Raw genomic sequence first — 20,129 nt, forward strand, 5'->3', positions numbered from 1 at the left:
TATGGAGGTGAAGATTTCATTTTCCAACATGACTTGGCACCTGCACACAGTGCCAAATCTACCAGTACCTGGTTTAAGGACCATGGTATCCTTGTTCTTGATTGGCCTGCAAACTCACCTGACCTTAACCCCATAGAAAACCTATGGGGTATTGTGAAGTGGAAGATGCGAGATGCCAGACCCAACAATGCTGAAGAGCTAAAGGCCACTATTAAAGCAACCTGGGCTCTCATAACACCTGAGGAGTGCAACAGACTGGTGGACTCCATGCCACGCCGTATTGCTGCAGCAATTCAGGCAAAGGGAGCTGCAACTAAGTATTGAATGCCGTACATGCTGAAACTTTCCATGTTCAAACTTTTCAGTTGGCCCACATTTCTAAAAAATATCTTTTGGTACTAGTCGTAACTAATATTCTAATTTTCTGAGATACTGAATTTGGGATTTTTAGTAATTGTCAATACTAATCATCAAAATTTAAAGAAATAAACATTTCAAATATATCACTATGTGTGTAATGAATTGATAGAATATGTAAGTTTCACGTTCTGAATATAATTACTGAAATAAATCAACTTTTTCATGATATTCTAATAATATGAACAGCACCTGTATATTGACGCGTACATAGGTCTGGTGATAATGTTCCCCTTTAATGAACGTATTTCCACAGTCAGCCACTTACTAGAAACATGGCACTACTTTAGACCACTTGCATGTTTCATTCATCTACATATTATAATAATGACTAGAACAAATGAAGTAGCAAACTCATACTAAATATGGAGATTAATCAAAAGCAAAATAGAAATACATGTATGTATTTTTAAAAGAATCAATGCTGTAAACGAGTAGATGTCTGAGAGTAAAGCATCATGCTTCTACATACTTGCCAACCCTACCGATTTTCCCAGGAGACTCCCGGATTTCAGTGCCCTTCCCAAAAATCTCCCGGGGCAACCATTCTCCCAAATTTCAACAATGGGGGCGTGCCTTTAGCGTCACCTGAAAAGGAGACTATTATATATGTCTCCGTTATCCACAGGTTTATCTATAACCCATAAAGTAGGCAGGCACCGAGCTATTTCTCAGCGTGTGTTTATTCCAGCCGGCACGTTAATACGCTGACACACAACACCCGGATTCCCATCATGCATTGCTTCAAAACTACGGCGAGTAGTAATGTCCAAAAACAGAACAGCGACGAAACAGAAGAACGAAGAAGAGACATGGCAATGACGAGTAAGAAGAAGAAGTACGCTTGAAAGTTCCGAAATGACTGGAAAAAAATCATTTCAGTTCATCCAGGACAGCGCGGAGGTGAAGGGGAATGCTGCCTGCAAATTTTGTAGACCAGACTTCTCCACTGAACACGGTGACCCAACGGATATACTCATTCATGAACGGATTATTTATATATATAGTAATATATATAAGAAATACCTGAAAATATGGGACGTTATAGCTCGGTTGGTAGAGTGGCCGTGCCAGCAACTTGAGGGTTCCAGGTTCGATCCCCGCTTCTGCTATCCTAGTTATTGCCGTTGTGTCCTTGGGCAAGACACTTTACCCACCTGCTCCCAGTACCACCCACCCTGGTTTAAATGTAACTTAGATATTGGTGTGGAGAGGCGGAGCCGGCAGTCCGACAGCGAGGCAGGGCACGCCGTGGCCCGGCCCAAGATGGCGGCGAGGAGGCGTGGATGGCGAGCGAGCGGCGAGGCGGGTTGCGCCGGGAGCGACGCCAAGATCAAGATCAGGTGCGTGGATCGCGCACCCAGGGACAACTGATTAGTCCTATGTATAAAAGGGCGACGGCCGTGATCGTCAGGGGAGAGGCGGAGAGACGAGAAGGAGCCAGAGGGAAGCTGACGCGGAGCGAGAGAGGAAGAGAGCCAGAGGCAAACTGGAAAGCGAAACGACGAGCGAGCAGAGAAGAGGAGCTGAAAAGCGACCTGCACTGGACGTTTTATTTGCAAAAATAAACAAAGTCACAACCCTGCTCAACAATGTCCTTATTTGGTGGTCCATGGAACCAGCAAGACAGCGAGAGACTCCCACAATTGGGTTTCACTATGCAAAGCGCTTTGAGTCACTAGAGAAAAGCCCTATATAAATATAATTCACTAATTCATACACCCATTTCGCGAATCTGCAGGTCTCAAGGTTTGCAAGTATGTGCTTCTATCTCTACGAAACTCCGCCCACTAAAATCCCATTCCTCACCGATTGCATAACACCTGTCTCAGTAGGCTGCACATTTGTTTTAACAAGCCTCTAAAACTACCTGTGTGAAGTGAAGTTGGCCCCCCCATTACCACTGCAAATATCCAAATAACACTGCTATTTGTTTGTGCCGTAAACATTTTGTTTTTGCAGTAAAAATAATTACCGTATTTTTCGGACTATAAGTCGCAGTTTTTTTTTTTTTCATGGATTGGCAGGGGGTGCGACTTATACTCAGGAGCGACTTATGTGTGAAATTAACACATTACCGTAAAATATCAAATAATATTATTTAGCTCATTCACGTAAGAGACTAGACCAGGGGTCGGGAACCTTTTTGGCTGAGAGAGCCATAAAACCCAAAGATTTTAAAATGTATTTCCATGTAATATTTTCTAACACAGAATACAACTAAATGCATGCATTTTTTTTATTAATAGCAACATTTGTAGAGTATAATAAGTCTCCTATTATTTTGAATAACATGTTTTATTCTAAAGCTAACCAATAATAAATAAAATACTTCGAATCAATAATGTGACTTCTTGAACAGGTGCGGAAGGAAAATGGATGGATGGATTAAAATGCATATATTTTGAACATTATTTTTAACACTGTGATTGCCGGCAAAATTATTCATTACTTATTGTGTTAAGCAATGTCAGCTAAGATTTATCTGAGAGCCAGATGCAGTCATCAAAAGAGCCACATCTGGCTCTACAGCCATAGGTTCCTTACCCCTGGACTAGACGTATAAGATTTCATGGGATTTATCGATTAGGAGTGACAGAATGTTTGGTAAACCTATGGCATGTTCTATATGTTATAGTTATTTGAATGACTCTCACCATAATATGTTATGTTAACATACCAGGCACCTTCTCAGTTGGTTATTTATGCCTCATACAACGTACACTTATTCAGCCTGTTGTTCACTATTCTTTATTTATTTTAAATTGCCTTTCAAATGTCTATTCTTGGTGTTGGATTTTATCAAATAAATTTCCCCCAAAAAATGCAACTTATACTCCAGTGCGACTTATAGATGTTTTTTTCCTTCGGCAGATGCGACTTATAGGCCTACTGAAATGAGATTTTCTTATTTAAACGGGGATAGCAGATCCATTCTATGTATCATACTTGATCATTTCGCGATATTGCCATATTTTTGCTGAAAGGATTTAGTAGAGAACATCGACAATAAAGTTCGCAACTTTTGGTGCTGATAAAAAAGCCTTGCCTGTACCGGAAGTAGCAGACGATGTGCGCGTGACGTCACGGGTTGAAGAGCTCCTCACAACTCAACACTGTTTACAATCATGGCCACCAGCAGCGAGAGCGATTCGGACCAAGAAAGCGACGATTTCCCCATTAATTCAAACGAGGATGAAAGATTTGTGGATGAGGAAAGTGAGAGTGAAGGACTAGGAAAAAAAAAAAAAGGACTATACAGTGGGAGCGATTCAGATGTTACGGCTACTCTGTTGTTCCAAAAAGAGTTCAAATTAATAAAAATAAAGTTAGCAGAATAGCCTTGAGGAGGTTTTATGACGCACTAAATTCCTAATAAGCACTCGGGAGATACTTCCAGATTCAAAATGTTTCCGATTTATTTTCACAAACAAAAAATATTCACCGTGGTTGACTTTCAATATAATACAAATAAACTTATTTAGTGATAAACAAACAATGTCACTCCACACTCCTTGAATATGACAGACAAAGGCCGCGCCCAGCTGTGCTGTCTTCCTAATTATAGGAGGAGGACGTTGCCCACCAGGAGGTTCGTGAGCAGCTGAAAACAATCAGTCAATATAATTGATCTGAAACATCCAATAATCCATCAATATCATCACTAGCATGATTCGATTCCATTATCAAAACAATTATTGAATAAATAATATAAATAGGCTCCAACAGATGTTATTAGACAAATTTACTAGGATAATTCTGGAAAATCCTTTATCTGCTTATTGTGTTACTAGTGTTTTAGTGAGATTATATGGTCGTAACTGTACAACCTGAAGGTCGGCCCCGCACCTTTCTTCAGCACCAGTCGACGGGTGGTGGCGATGCCCATCTCTGCCCTTCGCAAGTGACCCTCTTCGAAACACGATCTTTCGAAATGATCGCTGCATAATACACTGTACTTTGTGTGTGTGGTCCAATCCAACCGTGTTCGCTTGACCGCTCTGTTCCATAGTAAAGCTTCACCGTCATCTTTCGGGAATGTGAACAATGAAACACCGGCTGTGTTTTTGTTGCTAAAGGCGGCCGTTATACACCGCTTCCCACCTACAGCTTTCTTCTTTGACGTCTCCATTATTCATTAAACAAATTGCAAAAGATTCAGCATCACAGATGTCCAGAATACTGTGGAATTATGCAATGAAAACAGACGACTTATAGCTGGGAACGGTGCTGGAACAAAATGTCCTCTACAATGCGTGAAGTCACGCGCACGCGTCATCATATTCTTTCGGGAATGTAAACAATGAAACACCGGCTGTGTTTGTGTTGCTAAAGGCGGTTGCAATACACCGCTTCCCACCTAGAGCTTTTTTCTTTGACGTCTCCATTATTCATTGAACAAATTGCAAAAGATTCAGCATCACAGGGGTCCAGAATACTGTGGAATTATACGATGAAAACAGACGACTTATTGCTGGGAACGGTGCTGGAACAAAATGTCCTCTACAACGCGTGACGTCACACGCACGCGTCATCATACCGCCACGTTTTAGAAGGATACTTTGGCGCGAAATTTAAAATTGTAATTTAGTAAACTAAAAAGGCCGTATTGGCATGTGTTGCAATGTTAATATTTCATCATTGATATACAAACTATCAGACTCCGTGGTCGGTAGTAGTGGCTTTCAGTAGGCCTTTAAACTCCGGAGCGACTTATACTCCGAAAAATATTTGTTTGTACCGTAAACATTTTGTTTTTGCAGTAAAAATAATTATTTGTGCAGCTGCGATTTTCATGTTACAGTATTCTAAAATATATTTTATGACTAGTTAAGTCATCCAAAATCTCCCCAGACTTAACTCATCCCGAAAGTTGGTGCAAAGTTTAAGCTGGTATGTGCTGCGAAACATTTTCGTCAAACTGTAACAGTATTTTTGTTACGGGGTTGGTTATTAATAAAAGCACGTTAGTAACATAAAGACAATGATAGTTAGACAAAAAAAACAATCTGCATCACAAACAAACGTGATTTTGACAAAGTACTTTCCGACTAGTTTCTGACTTCACTAGCCAGAAACAAATATGTTTACCGTATCACAAATGAATGGCGGCGTTAAAAACATCTTCATGCCATCGGTCACTCACCAGGTCCACCTCGCCGAGACTCAGCTGGGCCCGGCCTAGGGTCTGCCAGCCCTCCCACCACAGGGGGCGCAATTTCGCCGCAGTCTCTGCCGCCTTGACGGCGGGGAAGACCTCTTGGAGGATGGTCAGCACCTGTGGATGCGTGGCACTGCGATTAATTCACAATAGGAACACATGTGTCAGGCTTTCCCCTGACAGTTTGTCTATGTTTTAGTTTTTTCCTCTGTATTTGTCTTGTTTCCTCTGTGTTTAGTATTTCCTGTCCTTAGTTCCTGTCTAGTGCTCTTATTTTGTCAGCTTCCTGTCTTGTTCCCTGAGGGCTGTGTTCCTCCTCAGTTGCGGCTGATTGGCACCTGGCCACACCTGTTGCCAATCAGCCCGCTCCTATTTGTACCTGCTTTGTGTTGTGTCAGTTGCTGGATCATTGTATTGTCATTTGTATTGTCGGTGCCACATGTCGCGCTTGTCGTGTCGTTTTGTTACAGCTACTACCTGTCGTGCCACGTAGCGGTAAGCTGTTTCTGTTAGCATTACCCACTTACAGTTTTTCCTGTTTGCTACCCGCTAGCTTCCACGCTAGGTCCTTTTTTGTTTCTTGCTAGCTTCTATGCTCAAGACCCTTAGTTTGTTATTCCGTCCATGTGCGCGCTTTTCGTTTGTAGCCTTTTGGTTTTGTTTTTGTCTTAGTATTTAATTAAATCATGTTTACTTACCAAATGCCTGCCTCCTTCCCTGCATCTTGGGGTTCGACACCAAATAACTGTGACAACATGTGCGCAAGAAGTACAAGAGTGGCGTTGGGATGGCCGGTACCTGGGGATCGATACCACCAGTACTCAACAGTATGAATTTTTGGTACTTTTGTGTGGTTTTTAATCATAAAATCTATTTTTATTGCAGGATTTAAAAATGAGCTGATTATGATGATGACATTTCGGAGACTTTATTACAGTTGCAAGTCCAAGACAATAGGTGGCAGTAGTGTAAACTTATGGTCTGGGCTACTCAGTTCAAGCTTTGCTGAGTCTAGTCTTTCGTTGCGCCCTAAGAGGCGTTAACACTGTAAGTATTGTCATTATTACGCAGCAGCTGTTTGATTTTAACGCGCATCTCAGTTGTAGTTTTCAATAACACATTTGGAGGTATAGAAATCACCATGTCACAATAGCAAAGCTAATGTGTATTAGCATCAAGCTAGCACATTTTTGGAAAAGTGAAGCCTTACGTAACTTATGTTGGAGCCTTTTTTGAGTCAATCGCTATGTTAGCATTGAAAATGGCAAAAATACTTAGACGTGGTTTAGATGAGTCCGCGCTTAGTGCTGCTGGAGTGGTTGCCAAGTGCCAAACTGCAAAGAACTGAGTCAGCAACCGACTTAGGTACTGTAACTTGGCACCGTTGGGTTTTACGAGAGGACCGGCAGGATTCGGTCAGTAACAAAATAGTTACGGATTCGGTATCCCTCCCGACAGAATGTGGAGTCAGGGATGCCCTTCCTTATAGGCCAATTTACATACAAGCTGTGCGCAGCCCCGTTTAGCGAGAAAAAGCTAATAGAAGGTCAATTCATGAATGACAGGGCACTTCATAGGACAGTTTGCAGCAAACATATTCCAAGACCCTTCCTGCTCTGTTAATGATAACATAAAAGTAAATTTGGTAAATGTTAGTGCTTGTCTTGAGAGGCAGTGGTAGTGGGTTCGAATCCCAGTCAGAGTTAAGTACAAAGGTTTATAAATTGATGTTCTAATGTTGTTCAAACAAATCATTTGCACTAAAATAAACATTACAGAACAACGTATTTGAAATTATTAGGCTTTAGTTAAAAAAATGCATTAAATAAAGTTAAGTTAAATTAAAACATTATAAAAAAGTACAGAATTTTATGGACTATAAGGCACAGTTAAAATCCTGTCATTTTCTCAAAACTCGACAGTGTGCCTTTGAACGAGGTGTGCCTAATGTACGGAATAATTCTGGTTGGGCTTACCGACCTCGAAGCAATTTTACTTGGTACATGGTGAAATTATAAATGTGACCAGTAGATGGCAGTCACACATAAGAGATATGTGTAGACTGCAATATGACTCAAGTAAAGAACACCAACATTTTATATGTTCCATTAAAAATATAGAACATTACACACGGTTCTCAAAAACCTTTAAAAATGTTTTAGTACGACTTTGGTAACCTATGAAGCCACAACACTTGTTGGATTGTACTGTGCTTCAACGTAGGAGTATTATTATGGCGTGTGTATAAGGTAAGCCATATTATTTGGCGTTTTGTTTCGCAATATTATGCGAAAGCTACTTTTCTTACCTTCCGGTACCTGCTGATCTGTATAAGTCCTGAAAATTTGCGCGCATCCGCATTTGTAGTCCGTGTCAACGCTGTAGTCGATAAGCTGTTCTTTTTCTTTATATTCTTATGTGACATTCCTCCTCCGCTGTTGCCATTTCGAATACAAAGTAGTGTAAAGTTCTTACTTATATCTGTCAGTAAACTCGCCATGAAAGCGCTAAAACACACCGGTGTAGTGAGTTTACATTATTCACCCACGGAACTTTAGTTATTAGAGAGTTCCGGTGGGACGTTTTTTTACGGGACACATTTCCGTCGTCGTCGTTGATCCCGGATGAGGAGATGCTGCACCGTTATTGATTGAAGTAAAGTCTGAATGTCATCAAAAAAGTTAGCGCCATCCACTCCCGTCCTTGCACGCTACACCGCTACAACAAAGATGACGGGGAGAAGACGCTGTCGAAGGTGGTGCCGAGTAAATAAGACCGCCCACAAAACGGCGCTTCCGGAAGCGACTGTCAGAAAGCGGCTTGAGGATGATATGTAAAACATCATCTATGCAACATTTTGACCAAAGAACTACCATTACATGTTATGTTAGGTTAGTGTTTTATATTTAGGAAAAAAAATTATAATAATATGACCCCTTAAATGCGCCCTATAATCTGGTGCGCCTTTTGTATGAAAATAGACCTGACCTATGGTCCGAAAAATACGGTAATAATTAATATCAGGAATGTGTACCGTTCAGATTTGAACAGATACGTTACAAATCTCCCGGTACTTGGGAATCGACACCAGTACTCATCGGTACCAATTTTCGACACTTTTGTGTGTGTTTATGAATATTGTTTTTGATATATAAAATCTATTTTTTATTCCAAGGTTAAGAAATTAGCTAATTATTATCTCTGCTGTCTAGTTGCTATATCTCGTTTTATTATCGCATTTCTGAATCAAATACAGTCGCAAGTCCAAGACGTTTGTTGGGAGTGGTGTATGGTTTATGTTTTTTTTTTTGTTGCGCCCTAAAACGTGTCAACACAGTAAGTATTGTACTTTTTATGCATCAGCTGTTAGTAACCAAAGAACCACCATTACAGGGTTATGTTATGTTAGTGTTTTACATTTACAATAAAAAAGATAAGTGTGCCTTACAATCCGGAAAAAAAGGTACAACATTTCTTTAAATTTAATATAAAATCCTGCTTAGGGCCCCAATTTAGCCTGGAGTGTCCCAGAGTAAAAATTAAATAAAAAGCACACCTGAGCCTTCATCTCGTAGAGCAGTGGGTTGTCTGGAGTCAGCTGGATGGCCTCGTCCCACTTCTTGATGGCCTCCCAGTGCCTAAAAAAAACCACACAGAGCCATTTGGAGACCGCCAATTAGTCGGCAACACAACTGAGAGGCCAACTTGAAACTGTAGCTTTGGTTCACTTATTTGTACACTTGCATGAGAATGACAACATTTCAAAACATGGCTGAAAGCATTCATGTAAAAAAGCCTCAGTTTTACCCTGGAACAGATTATTTCTACACCATGCTTTCCTGTGGGAGGAGTGCTTTTTTTAAAGGTTGCGCAAAATTTCCAAACCTTTTGTCTGTCTCCGTGTTTGATTTGTGTTATGAAAGCGAACAAAGGGCCACGTGTTTGTTTAGCGCTGACAGTCTGGTAATTGACAGAGGTGGGTAGAGTAGCCAGAAATTTTACTCAAGTAAGAGTACTGTTACTTTAGAGATTTATCATCTAAGTAAAAGTAAGGAGTAGTTACCCAAATATTTACTTGAGTAAAAGTATAAAGTATGTTGTGAAAAAACTACAGAAGTACTGAGTAACTGATGGGTAACCTGTTTGTTTAAGGATGACGGCAACAAGTAATGCACAAAAACATAAAAACATTTTTTTTAAAAAATATATATAAATAAAATAAATACTTGAATTTCAGTGTTCATTTATTTACTCATATACACACAGATAACACTCATCTACTCATTGTTGAGTTAAGGGTTGAATTGTCCATCCTTGTTCTATTCTCTGTCACTATTTTTCTAACCATGCTGAACACCCTCTCTGATGATCGTTGCTGTGTGGCATGCACAAAAGTGCTTTCATCAAATGCACTACAGTCTGGAATCTTCCATCTTCGTCTCCTTGTTGTGTGTGTAACGCTAGCATGGGCTAGTCGGGTTAAGCGTGTAACTTGTGTTACAGCAGATGGTTCGTCTAGGAGCCTGTGGTGTGAAAGATGACGACAAGTAGTTATCTTGGTTTTGAATGCATTAAATGTATTGATACGAGAACATAAATACCACAGATAACACGATAGAGACAAAAAAAAATACCCAAAACAAAAATACAAGATACAATCCTGCTTCCTTCTCGGAACCAGCCCACAGTTCAGTTCAAAAGGTACGCAAATGCAACGACTTTTGCGTCAGTCCAAAGGTTCGGTTCAAAAACAAAAGTAATCCAAAAGGTTCGCAGCGGAGGAGAAAAAAAATGCTTGTCCTACCGCATAGTTGTTTAGCTCGCCATTTTGTTGAGTTAATGTAAAGGTGGATATGGAGCTCAGGTTGTTTGAGGCACCGGAAAAAAAACCTGACCTGAGCAATCGAGGGCAAAACAACACACCTGCACAGCCCGAACAGGTTGGCTAATTATGATGTTTGCAAAGTGTGAGAATGTGAAGATTTTGCGAGTTTGTCTCCAGTACGTCTCACAGCACGCAGCGACAGCAGACATGAGGGACGAGTGAAGTGCGCGGCACTTCCTTAAAAGGAAGCGAGCGCCATTTTGGGGCAGGAAATAACCCTTCAAAATAAAAGTATTTGCACTCTATGCAAGTGTTTTAATGGGAATTTTAAATATGGGTTACAGGTGCGCAGTTGTGCACTGCACTCTCTAAAAGCCGTAGATGTTATTGTCACATATGCATGTGCAGTAGATGGCAGTATTGTCTTGTTTAAGAGTGTCACAACATTGCTGTTTACGGCGGACGAACTGCTTTACGGTAGACGGAAACGTGACTGCTGTTGTTGTGTGCTGTTAGGACGTTAATGAAACTGCCTAACAATAAACCCACATAAGAAAGCAAGAACTCGCCCTCGATCATTCTACAGTTACAATGTCATTGGGCAGACACGCTGTTTATATTGTGGGAAAGCAGACGTGAAAAAAGGCTGTCCTCACTCAGGTCCGCACGGAGCTGGAGGGGGCGTGGCCTCCAGCTCCGCCTGAATTTCGGGAGAAAATTTGTCCCGGGAGGTTTTCGGGAGAGGCGCTGAATTTTGGGAGTCTCCCGGAAAATCCGGGAGGGTTGGCAAGTATGCTCTCTGCATGAAAGTTTAAAATGAGCATATTTTAACCAAGTAGGAACAAGAATGTTTTAACGTAGACACATAGAATCATCATACTGCTGTGATTATACGCATCAAGTGTTCATTCAAGGCTTAGGCAAAATATGGAGATATATATCATGCATCGTGACATGACCTAGCAATATCGAGATATTAATAAAAGGCCAAATCGCCCAGGTCTACTTCAGGTTGACATACAGAGAGGCACATCCAAACACGTGCATCTTGTCCCTTCCAACTGTACAACCGTGGTCATGCAAAATAAAATAAAAAGTGAGCGGAGGAAGGAACGGGAAGTGTTGAAACTGCAAGATGAAGCAAGGGGGAGGGTCGGTAACATCATGTGAGGAAATGAAGCAACATGTAATAAACTCCAAAACTCTATTGTGCCCCGGGTCAGGGAGGGCAATGTGAGAACCAACGGGACATAAATGAGAACGAGTAAAAAAAAAAAGGTCAATTACCGTGTTGAGATCATGTCAGTGACTAAGCTTGTTGATGTGAAAAGCGTGATGACGAAATCAAAATAAAACTATTCAACCTTGGTGAGTTCTATGAATAACACAGACGACGTGCCAGCTCGGCAAAAGATACATTTAGGTATTCAAACACCGCAGCCTTACATTTGCTCACTCATTCCCTTTTGAGCAACGTTTAGGTAGGCAGCCTAAGTGCTTTTGAAGCTGCCGTGCAAACGGGAAGTCACATTTGTGCGAGGGAAGCGGACGACGCAATCCCCAGGACTGTCATTAAGGGCCATTATTTCCCGGGCGCTATCGACTTAGGTCTTAAGCAGATGCGATTAAGGACGCGTTTCCAAGGGCAACAAAGAGAATGACAAAGTAATTGTTATTTGGTTGAGAAGGTAAATAAATGTCCGCTAACGGCTCTTTAATGAGCTATTTGTTTGTCTGTGTGGACGCAATTGTAAACATTTGACGATGATATTGTTAAATAATTAAACAGTTTACATTTACTGTGGTTAAAATAAGCACTAATGTAATCATTAACAGTGTTTCCCCCAGAATATTTGTTAGTTAAGGTGGTGTCTTTAAAGAGGGGAGGGGGCGTCGAATGGGAAAGGCTGACTGTGGTGAAGTAGGCCGGCTTCGTCGCGTGAAGAAGCCTCCAATTTTTGGTTGCGTTTTCCGCTACGTATGCTGAATGGCAATATACGATATATATCCTGATCCTATTTACCTAAGTATGTCATTTTTTTTTGGACTTAGTAAATATTTACTTACTAATGACTACCGTATCTACTTGAATTTCCGCCGGGGCGATAATTAATTTAAAACCTCTTCTCACTCCTGCGCTTACCAAAGGCATGTGGTAAAAGTAAGCGTGCGCTAATTATTTTAAAACCTCTTTTCACTCCGGCACTTACCAAAGGCATGCAGTAAAAATTTGAGTTGGATGTAAGCTTGGACCTTAAATCCTACTGAATAGCTCTTAATCTTCTTCCCTTTATGCGATTTCAAATTACCGGTTTTGAAATCAGCCTCCTCCATTTTGAAAATGATGAAGTGTCACTCGTGACGTCACGAGTTTGACCAGGCGGTAATGAATGCACTAATTACTTTGCGAAGCGCGTTTGACCCAGCAGTAATTCAAGGCAGGCGCATACTATATGCCCTGCGGCAAGAAATACGGTAAGTCAATTAATGACTTACTGTAAGTAAGGGTTTGCAATAAGCGTTTGAAAAAAAGAGTTAAGCGGGACCAAATGCTGACATATGCTCAACTCATCATGCTTAATTTATTACAGCGTTTGCGAAGCCTGTCGTTGATTTTTATTGTGTAAATTTTCTATTTCTATCAACATGTGATAGCAGGGACCCTGCCATTCAAAACTAGGCTGCTGCATTACTAATAATTAATGTAACTATAGCTGAAAAAGTAGTACAATAGCAATAGGAGAGACTATTTCTCCCTGAACACCATGGAGTTTATGTAGGCTTTATGATGCAGTTACATTATTATATCAACAATCAGAGACAGAAACTCTTCAATTAACATAATGTCCTTTTTTACTGCTTCAACACAGAAAAATACAAATAAGACAACAAGAGAAGTATCCTACCCTTCTCTTCTGTAAAGTACATCTGATATGGGCATCTAGATCAACTGTATGATTTGCCTGAGAAACTACACAGGACAAAAAAATTAAGAAATTATTATTATTATTTTTTCAAGGCCTTAGTTTAGGTAGTGGTTCTTTGTTGTTAAGGCGGCCGCCTTAACAATGAAATTAATAACAATGTAAGTAATCCCTTCAAACAAACAAAAACATGTTTTCATTACTGAATTGTTAAGGTTGTAATTTAAAGGTCAGAAACTTAATCATCTTAAGTAGGTAAATAAACACAAACACTGTTCGCGAAAATTGCACTTCAATGAATATTGAACATCTTAAAGTGCATTTTTTAACTCAATTGGAAGAACTGGCTTGGGTGGTTTGTTTTGTTGTTGCCAATGCAATCATTGCACGTTGCTCATTCCGTTTGAAGAGGAAATATTCCCACTCATGGACATTTGTAATCATAACTTTTCCTCCTAAACTTTTATTACTAAGCAGCGCTTCTCACCAGAGTCACGACGCATCGAGACGATGTGATTGATTGAAACTTTTATTAGTAGATTGCACCACACAGTACAATTGACCACTAAATGGTAACACCCAAATAAGTTTTTCAACTTGTTTAAGTCGGGGTCCACGTTGTCCACATATGCGTGTGTTCTGTGTGTGTAAGCTAGCGTCCCGCCTGCTCGTACCGAAACAAAGATTGTGGATGACTGACAAGAGGCTTCGCTCTGTTCATGTAATTTTACTGTCAAACAATACGCAGGGAATTCAATCGATCTCAAGTGGACTGTTTGGTTTGTCTAAGAAGACATCACATTTAATGCTCTTTACAGCCTTTCAAGGCCTTAAATTTCGCAAAGTCAGGCAATTTTTAATTGACCCGCAGAAATCTTGAGAAAATGTAATTATGTTTATCTGGGATAGGCTCCAGCGACCCCGAAAGGGACAAGCGGTAGAAAAATGGATGGATGGAGTTGTTACATCTCAAGCTAATTGGAAATTGAAAATTGGTCCATATGTGTGAATGTGTTTTTTTTAATGAAATGTTGCCATCTTGTGGACATTTTAAGAAGTACTACTTAGCCAGGACTTATACTGTAAAACAAGGGTGTCCTAACTTTTTTATTTTTTTTACTTAGGGGCCGCACTGGGCTAAAATTATTTGACAGGGGTGAAAAAGCCGTGTATATATATATATATATATATATATATATATATACACACACACACACACACACACACATATATATGTGTACATATATTTTATTAATATAATGGCTATAAATAGGGCAGCACTGTGACACAGGGGGTTGTGCAAGTGCCTCACAATACCAAAGGTCCTGAGTTCAACCCTGGGATTTTTCTGTGTGGAATTTGCATGTTGACAGCGTGGGTTACCCCGGGGTACTCCGGCTTCTTCCCGCCTCCAAAGACATGCACCTGGGGATAGGTTGATTGGCAACACTAAATTGGCCCTATTGTGTGAATGTGAGAGTGAATGTTGTCTGTCTATCTGTGTTGGCCCTGCGATGAGGTGGCGACTTGTCCAGGGTGTACCCCGCCTTCCGCCCGATTGTAGCTGAGATAGGCGCCAGCGCCCCCCGCGACCCCAAAAGAGCGTAAGCGGTAGAAAATGGATGGAGTGTGATTGTTGTCTGTCTATCTGTGTTGGCCCTGCGATGAGGTGGCGACTTGTCCAGGGTGTACCCCGCCTTCCGCCCGATTGTAGCTGAGATAGGCGCCAGCGCCCCCCGCGATCCCAAAAGGGAATAAGCGGTAGAAAATGGATGGAGTGTGAATGTTGTCTATCTGTGTTGGCCCTGCGATGAGATGGCGACTTGTCCAGGGTTTTACCCCCGCCTTCCGCCCGAATGCAGCTGTGATAACCTCCAGCAACTCCCCCCCGCGACCCCGAAAGGGACAAGCGGTAGAAAATGGATGGATGGACGGATATAAATAGTATAACTGAATACTAAATAGTATGTGAAAGTTTGACTCCTACCTTGTTTACTTTCCTGGCGACCTCCTTAAAGTTTTGTAAACAATCAGAAATATCAAGCAGCTAAAGTGTTAAGTTTTGCATTTTTCCCAACATGCATTGTAAGGGATTTAAGGTTAACTACCAATGATTGCCCCCCCCCCCCCCCCGCCCCCACATACAAGGTGTGGCGAAATTATTTTCTGCATTTGACCCATCACCCTTGATCACCCCCTGTGAGGTGAGGGGAGCAGAGAGCAGCAGCGGTGGCCACGCCCGGGAGTCAAATGGGAATGAATGGGTTTAATCTAGATTTCTTATGGTGCCTGGGAGTGTTTTATAATATCCACAAAGTTCAGTTAGCAATTTGCGTTTGTGCGGCCATTTTTGTTTTTTGCACCATGACTAGGGAAGGTGTCGTGAGATCGAGTAATGCGGACGCTGTATCAATTCAATGTGGTGAAGAAGGAGCTGAGCCGGAAGGCAAAGCTCTCAATTTACCGCCCGATCTATGGTCCCATCCTCACCTATGGTCATGAGCTTTGGGTTATGACCATGATCACATGAACAAGCGGCCGAAATGAGTTTCCTCCGCCGGGTGGCGCTCTCCCTTAGAGATAGGGTGAGAAGCTCTGTCATCCGGGAGGAGCTCAAATTAAAGCCGCTGCTCTTCCACATGGACATTAGCCAGATAAGGTGGTTCGGGCATCTGGTCAGAATGCCACCCAAATGCCTCCCTAGGGAGGTGTTTGGGGCACATCGGACCGGTAGGAGGCCACAGGGAAGACCCAGGACACGTTGGGAAAACTATGTCTCCCGGCTGGCCTGGGAACGCCTCGGGATCCCCCGGGGATAGCTGGACGAAGTGTCTGGGGAGAGGAAAGTCTGGGCTTCCCTGCTTAGGCTGCTGCCCCCGCGACCCGACCTCGGATAAGCGGAAGAAGCTGGATGGATGGATAGATGGACTAGGGAAGGTTGTTTGGATTGGGTCAAGAAATCTGCGTTCAAAGGACTCCGGCTTATTAGTGATTCCCAAAGCCCCAAAAAAGTCTGCGGGCTATAGAGCGTTTTCATTTCGGGCTCCAGTACTCTGGAATGCCCTCCCGGTAAAAGTTCGAGATGCCACCTCAGTAGAAGCATTTAAGTCTCACCTTAAAACTCATTTGTATACTCTAGCCTTTAAATACTCCCTTTTTAGACCAGTTGATCTGCCGTTTCTTTTCTTTTTCTCCTATGTCCCACTCTCCCTTGTGGAGGGGGTACGGTCCGATCCGGTGGCCATGTACTGCTCGCCTGTGTATCGGCTGGGGACATCTCTGCGCTGCTGATCCACCTCCGCTTGGGATGTTTTCCTGCTGGCTCCGCTGTGAACGGGACTCTCGCTGCTGTGTTGGATCCGCTTTGGACTGGACTCTTGCGACTGTGTTGGATCCATTATGGATTGAACTTTCACAGTATCATGTTAGACCCGCTCGACATCCATTGCTTTCCTCCTCTCCAAGGTTCTCATAGTCATCATTGTCACCGACGTCCCACTGGGTGTGAGTTATCCTTGCCCTTATGTGGGCCTACCGAGGATGTCGTAGTGGTTTTTGCAGCCCTTTGAGACACTAGTGATTTAGGGCTATATAGGTAAACATTGATTGATTGATTGATATAAGTTAATGCTGATCACAAGTCATAGTCATTGGCCTGATTTGTTAACATTGTTCATTGGCCGGTGGAAAAATTGCATTTGGAAACACCCAGGGGAGCAGATTCTTTATAGAATTAATGACGTCTCGCGGGCCAAACTGAAGAAGCAGACGGGCATACTTGCCAACCCTCCCGAATATCAGTGCCCCTCCCGTAAATCTCCTGGGGCAACCATTCTCCCAAATTTCTCCCGATTTCCAACAATATTGGGGGCGTGCCTTAAAGGCACTGCCTTTAGCGTCCTCCCTCACCTGAAAAGGAGACTATTATATATGTCTCCGTCATCCATTGGTTTGTCTAAAACCCATAAAGTAGGCAGGCACGGAGCTATTTCGAGCTATATCGGAGCGTGTGTTTAGCCAGCCGGCACGTTAATACACTGACACACAACGTCCGGATTTCCATCGTGCATTGCTTCAAAACTACGGCGAGTAGTAATGTCCAAAAAACATAACAGGGACGAAGCAGAAAAACGAAGAAGGGACAGTCATGGCGACGACGAGTAAGAAGAAGAACGCTTTTAAGTTCCAAAATGATTGTGAGAAATAATATGAGTTCATCCAGGACAGTTCGAAAGGGAAAGGGTATGCTGCCTGCAAATTTTGTAGATCAGACTTCTCCATTGAACACGGTGGACGAACGGATATACTCATTAATGAACTGATTACTTATATATATATATATATATATATATATATAAATAATAATTAAACGTCAGCAATCGTCACATACACATCGACCAATAAGAATTTGGCGGGGGAGGGTCGTGGCAGTAGTGCATTGTGGGTCATGGAAAGCTAACTGCTATATGCTACTGCCATAGTTAATTAAAATGAATCATTCAAAACTAGATTTTGACCCACTTCTATGGTGGAAGAACGATGAGCCCATATATAAATTATAAATAAATGGGTTGTACTTGTATAGCGCTTTTCTACCTTCAAGGTACTCAAAGCGCTTTGACACTACTTCCACATTCACCCATTCACACACACATTCACACACTGATGGAGGGAGCTGCCATGCAAGGCGCTAACCAGCACCCATCAGGAGCAAGGGTGAAGTGTCTTGCTCAGGACACAACGGACGTTGGTACTAGGTGGGGATTGAACCAGGGACCCTCGGGTTGCGCACGGCCATTCTCCCACCGCGCCACGCCATATTAGAGGTGTGGGAAAAAATCGATTCAAATACGAATCGCGATTCTCACGTTCTGTGATTCAGAATCGATTCTAATTTTTTTCTAAATCTATTTTTTATCAATCCAACAAAACTACACAGCAACAATACAATCCAATTCCAAAACCAAACCTGACCCAGCAACACTCAGAACTGCAATAAACAGAGCAATTGAGGGGAGACACAAACACGACACAGAACAAACCAAAAGTAGTGAAACAAAAATGAATATTATCAACAACAGTATCAATATTAGTTAAGATTTCAGCATAGCAGTGATTAAAAATCCCTCACTGACATTATCATTAGACATTTGTAAAAATTAGAAAAAAGAACAATAGTGTCACAGTGGCTTACACTTGCATCGCATTTCATAAGCTTGACAACACACTGTGTCCAATGTTTTCACAAAGATAAAATAAGTCGTATTTTTGGTTCGTTTAATAGTTAAAACAAATTTACATTATTGCAATCCGTTGATAAAACATTGTCCTTTATAATCATAAAAGCTTTTTTTTTTTTCTAAATCTACTACTCTGCTAGCATGTCAGCAGACTGGGGTAGATCCTGCTAAAATCCTATGTATTGAATGAATACAGAATCGTTTTGAATCGGAAAAATATCGTTTTTGAATCGAAAAAATGTATATAAAATCGAATCGCAGCCCCTAAGAATCGATATTGAATCGAATCGTGGGACATCCAAAGATTTGCATCCCTAATATGTATGTATAAGACACACACATACCCCTCCCGAATGCGAATGTCTCAAAGTTGGCAAGTATGACTAGGGAAGGTTGTTTGGATTGGGTCGTATAAGTAAATGCTGATCACAAGTCAAAGTCATTGGCCTGATATATTAACACTGTTCATTGCCCGAACTGAAGAGTAATTTGGACACTATAAAAATGTTTTAATTTATTTCATTCAAACACATTTACTGACCTGCCTTGCTCGACCAGCTGGGTCCCCTCGTCCGTCAGCCTCTTGCTCTTGGCCGCGCAGTCCTCCAGCAGAATCTCTCGGCGGCGCTTGACGGCGTGGAGCCAGTTCACCCCCTCGCCCTGCGCCCCGGCGCTGTCCGGAGGCTTGTCGGCCGCCTCAAACTGCTGCGCCGCCACCTTGGACACCTTCTCGCCGACTTTACGCTTCCAGCCGAAAGAAGCCATGGCGGGCGTCACGTTGCCCTCAAACCTCCTTTTCACGCTGCGGGACGACAACAGGCGACTTGTTACTAAAAAGCAAACAGTTAGCGAATGATATCAACACAATTATGTCGCCATGTTTGTCTATGTGTGTTGGCCCTGCGATGAGGGGCGACTTGTCCAGGGTGTACACCGCCTTCCGCTCGATTGTAGCTGAGATAAGCAACAGCGCCCCCCGCCACCCCAAAGGAGAATTAGCGGTAGGAAAATGGATAATGCTTAATATTTAAGTATAAATGATGAACGTAAACAGAACATCCGGGTCACTAGTAATCTAGCTCAGGTTTGTTAGCTCGTATTTACTGTTCTGACCAAACAATACATACATTTGAATCAATTTGGATCACCAAACACCGCATGATGAATTTAAAGCCTTCAAGTCCGTTGGGATATTGCCACACACGCCTTCAAATAAAAGGACAACAAGAGGGAAATGTAATCGTTCGCCATGTTTGTTGTCCCGTCGGATGTGCGACCCGGAAGTGAATGTTTTTGTTGGCGCCTTAAAGAGACAGGCGTGACAAAATTGTCGTTTTTTTTTTTTTTATGGATAATTGTTGTAAATATGCGATTTTAAGTTGGTCGATACCATTTGCTACAGTCAAAACATGACCATAAATCGGGGATGGTGTGGTATATAAGTTATAATGCTGTTTTACCGTCGAGTCAATGAACAAAAATAGCTTCTAATGGCAGAACCACGCCCCCTCCTGGCTCGTTGCTATTTACATATATAAATGGATACATGGATGATACAGCAG

General features: G+C 41.9%; 1 protein-coding gene across 1 annotated transcript in view; it reads right to left on the reverse strand.

Annotated features, from left to right (window-relative positions):
• The window catches only part of LOC133557506 (tetratricopeptide repeat protein 33-like), a 28,670-nt gene extending 8,813 nt beyond the window's left edge, over nt 1-19,857 (reverse strand). Inside the window, exons 1-4 of the mRNA XM_061907985.1 lie at nt 19,695-19,857; nt 19,109-19,369; nt 9,135-9,216; nt 5,564-5,695 (exon numbers count right to left, since the gene is read on the reverse strand). Of these exons, the coding sequence (XP_061763969.1) occupies nt 5,564-5,695; nt 9,135-9,216; nt 19,109-19,332 (438 nt within the window). The 5' untranslated portion in view covers nt 19,333-19,369; nt 19,695-19,857. The remainder of the gene's footprint in view (nt 1-5,563; nt 5,696-9,134; nt 9,217-19,108; nt 19,370-19,694) is intronic.
• Nucleotides 19,858-20,129: the final 272 nt, after the last annotated feature.

This window comes from Nerophis ophidion, linkage group LG08 (genome assembly GCF_033978795.1).
Source record: "Nerophis ophidion isolate RoL-2023_Sa linkage group LG08, RoL_Noph_v1.0, whole genome shotgun sequence".
NCBI classification, from domain to species: Eukaryota; Metazoa; Chordata; class Actinopteri; order Syngnathiformes; family Syngnathidae; genus Nerophis; species Nerophis ophidion.